This window comes from Myzus persicae, unplaced genomic scaffold (assembly GCF_001856785.1).
Source record: "Myzus persicae strain clone G006 unplaced genomic scaffold, MPER_G0061.0, whole genome shotgun sequence".
NCBI lineage: Eukaryota > Metazoa > Arthropoda > Insecta > Hemiptera > Aphididae > Myzus > Myzus persicae.
Genome location: NW_019101909.1, coordinates 1 through 4,350, shown reverse-complemented (window position 1 = coordinate 4,350; position 4,350 = coordinate 1). Strand labels below are relative to the sequence as shown.

Below are 4,350 nucleotides of genomic sequence, written 5' to 3'. Positions count from 1 at the left end.
TCTATGTGTCTAACATTACTTTCAGTTCTATAAATAATAGGTAGTACATTAAATTAAAAACATATTACATTTTTTAATAAATTCAGGACAATGTTAAAAATATTAATTGCAGTATATAAACATTTAATTTTTATCTGTTATTTATGAATGGTAATGGTCAAAGTGGCTGAAAATATGTGGAGGGGTGCCTTACAATTCAGATTTCTTTATATCATGTTCCACCGGCATATTAAAATTGGTTTATATGAATGAACTTACTCTCGATTAGTCATAGTTGGACGCAAAAAACTTAACATTTTGCTGTAGGCATAGGGCTTCTCATTTGTTCTGGCCTGGCCAGATTTAGTGACACACTTCCTTCTATAGCTATCTCTGAGTGACTTCCATTTCTTTTTTAGGAAAGCAACTGCAAAAATAAAAAAATAATTATAATTGTTTTTAAATTGAATACCAGCTACCCAATACCAATATTTAAGTAACATAAAAATAGTATATATATTTGAATATAATTTCATTCACAACAGTCTAGTCAACAATATATTTTTAAAAATTTACTCAAATTGGTATTTATTTATTTGTTTGTAATATATTCTAATCAAATCTACTAACTTTAGTGCTTTTCAGTAAGATGATATTCAATTTAAAATTATATTTTTTTAAATTAAGCGTATTAAAATAAATAACTTATTTATACATTTAGAAAATGTTTATAGGTAGACTGTATTGTATACTTTTATACTCACAATAAAATACAAATATTGAAATATGGTTTAGTTTTTATTTTATAAGAAAATTTATTTGTTTTTAGATATTTGGCAACTGGAACCAACTTTTCAGCACTGCATTTTGATTTTTTAATGGGTGTTTCAACAATTTCTAATATTATAAGAGAAACATGTGATGTTTTATGGAAAGTTTTGCAACCTAGAGAAATGTCTGTACCATCCACAGAAGACTGGCTGCAAATTTCTAAAAGTTTTTATGAAAAAACTCAATTCCCAAATTGTGTTGGTGCAGTCGATGGAAAGCATGTAAGGTTGGAATGTCCAAAAAATAGTGGATCACAGTACTTTAACTATAAACACTTTTATTCCCTTATCCTTCTTGCTATATGTGATGCTGATTATTGTTTTCGGATTATTGATGTTGGCTCCTACGGTAAGGAAAGTGATTGTAATGTATTTAAAAAATCAGTTTTTGGAAAAAATCTTTATGCTGATAAAGTTAATTTTCCACCTGACAATGTCTTACCTGGAGATGAAAAAGGTATACCTCAACCATATGTGATTGTTGGTGATGAGGCATTTGCATTAAATAAACATTTACTAAGTCCCTTCCCAGGAAAATCTTTAAATGATCAAAGGAGAACATTCAATTATCGGCTATCAAGAGCGAGGCAAAACATTGAATGTATTTTTGGTATTTTAAGTAATAAATGGAGAATATTTCATACATTTATTTTAGCATCTCCAGATTTTGCAGTCAAAATTACAAAAGCCGCTTGTGTTCTCCATAACTTTGTACGCCGCAGAGATGGTTTCAGTGTAGAAGATACATTTAACTGCAAAATGGAAGGCTACACTATCAAAAAAGGTGTCGGAAATGCCTTGTTTGAAGCCAAAGAAGTGAGAGAATATTTTGTTGATTATATAAACTCCCCTGGAAATATTTTAAGCTGGCAAAACAAAGTAATTGGGTGATTGGATGTTAGTAATATGTATTTTTAATATTATTATTAATTAGAATATTGATTTAATAATACATTTAATATTATTTTATGTATACTTACATTATTACAAGATTTTTTTTATGAAATTTATTAATTTAAAATATTTAATTGATCTTATTATATTATTTGAATAACTTTGATACTTGTCTTAAAAGCATATTATAAATAATCTATAAAAAAAAAGTGTTTTTATTACTTTTCACTACACAGTTCATTGGCATTTAATAATATAAAATATTATAACTATATACAATTGATAGGTTGGTACTTACTTTTGACTTTTTTTGTTTTTTCATCCAAATCATCAAAATTTGGGAAGCATGATTTTGCCACTTTGCTCCAACTAACATGCTTCACATCTAACTTGTGATAATCTTTCAACTCTTTAAAAAGAATAGGTGTTAAACAATTTTAATACCTAACTGTCCTAACTTATTTTGAATATTAAAAAGGTAGGTGAAGGTGATGTAATATAGTAATATTATAATTTGTGGATAATTTCAAAGTTAAATTATTCACAGTATACCTCACCTATTTAGTGGCATGTTTACAGGGTAGGTCAACTAGGCCCGGGCCTGCCCAATTTTTATTTGACTGTTTGGTTTTTTTTATCATATGTAAAAATGTTGTTGTTAATATTATTATTTATATTAAATAGGCAAATGTCTTTTATTCTATAAATTAATATTTTTTATTTTTATTTTATAATTTTGTTAATTTTTAAGTTGTTTTCTCTTAAAAGTCTATAAAGAATTAAGACTGAAGTTATATTTCCTAGTATATTACTCTTAGTACTATGTAGCTTTGCTACATACTTTTTTAAAATTAATAAAAATTTTACAATTTTTAAGCGGATACGCATGTTTCATCTCATATATAGTTTTTCACAAGTACAATAAAAATGTCCCATGTTACCCTGTTTTACGGAATTTTGCATAGGGAGGGACAAGATAATTTTTAACTTGGTTGTAAACTTGTAACAATAATTTAACAATATTGTATATCAAGGGGGGGTCTGGAGTCTAGACCTTATGGATTACACTCCCCGTAAATACGCCACTGTTTTAGCTACCACACGATTTTAAGTTAGTTTAACAAATTTTACTTACCGTTATTCCAAATTGCTTGTTCTTCATAAATACTATTTATGAATTGCTCGGTATCCATGATACATGCACTATGCACAAGCACAACACGCACCGAATACGAAGACTGGACAAGCACACTGCACAGGAATGAGGAAATCGCAGCGATTAATCGCCAGCCGAACGCCTAGTGTGTATAATAACATGGTTATCCCGTAAGTTAATTTTAGAAATCAGTCGCGACAAATCGCTCAAAATTAAACCAACGCGATCGGTCGCGTTTAATCGCCCTCGTGTGAATGTACTGATATAAATACACACATTTTATTTTGCGCGATTAATCGCCGCGTTTTTGAAACGCGGTACGCGCGCGATTAATCGCCTAGTGTGTAAGCCACTTTAGAGTTATCAAGAATGTGTCCATTATATAATCCTCTGTGTATATTAATAAAGTGTACTTACCTAGACACCCGAATATAAAAACGAGAATAGTACTATACGCTATAGTAACTACCTATAGGCTATAGTATTGTTAAGACATCATATCACCTCAGTACATTCTACGGTACGATTCATTGTTAACATCTTTGTGTTATAGCCGTTATAGGACACTGTTTTTTTAATCCTCACGTACAATTTTTTTTTAAAATGAATGTTTACATATCGGAATCAGAAGATGATGATGAAATTTTAATTTTGGCAGCAATTATTGCGGACGAAGAAAATTATGAGTAATTTTACTTTAATTTAACTAGATACCTACATATTTAAAAAATATTAATATTAATATTAAAAATAAATAAATAAATAATATTTTCATCATTTAGAAAGAAAAAAAGGAAATGTTGGGTTCACAATATTAATAAAGATCGTGAATTATTTGGCGAGTACAATACTTTAATACCTCAATTAAGAATAGATCCGGCAAGATTTTATATGTACTTCAGAATGACTCCTGAATGTTATGACGAAGTTTTGGCTTTGATTGAAAATGAAATTCGTAAAATGCCAACTCATTTTCGCATCCCAATTTCACCATCGGAACGACTTGCGATATGTTTAAGGTATAATAGTATAAAATACAAAGAAATTCAAAATATAATACTATATCATTTTTAAACTTATTTTGATTAATTAGAAATATTAAAAATATAAATAAATATATTTACCTAATTTAAAATATAAGTAAACCTATGAATACCTAGTATACACTATACAACAAATTTAATTAAATTTAAAATTAAATGCCTTGAGATAAAATGTATAGCCGTATAGGTGTTATTATTTAATTTTATATTATTGAAAAAAATATTAATATTAATTAGGTATAGGTATGATTAATGTTAAGTGTTAGCCACGATTTAAGATATACTGGTTACACATCGAATTGTGATAAGGAGACCGTCTAACTGAATACCTATATCAGCTATGGAACTACTGACTGGCGCCATCTAGCGATAAATGTATTACACCGATATAAGACACTGATTATTTTTACCGCGCTTTTTAAATACTACCAATTGATATTGAAAATTA

The 4,350-nt window shown here is 28.4% G+C and overlaps 1 protein-coding gene across 1 annotated transcript; it reads left to right on the top strand.

The window, feature by feature from the left end:
* Nucleotides 1-808: 808 nt before the first annotated feature.
* LOC111030756 (protein ALP1-like) lies at nucleotides 809-1,700 on the top strand (the record flags this gene model as incomplete). Its single annotated transcript, XM_022310422.1, has 2 exons — nucleotides 809-1,410; nucleotides 1,465-1,700. Coding segments are annotated over 2 exons (838 nt in total), but the record flags the coding sequence as incomplete, so codon positions are not given.
* Between the last annotated feature and the right edge of the window lie 2,650 nt (nucleotides 1,701-4,350).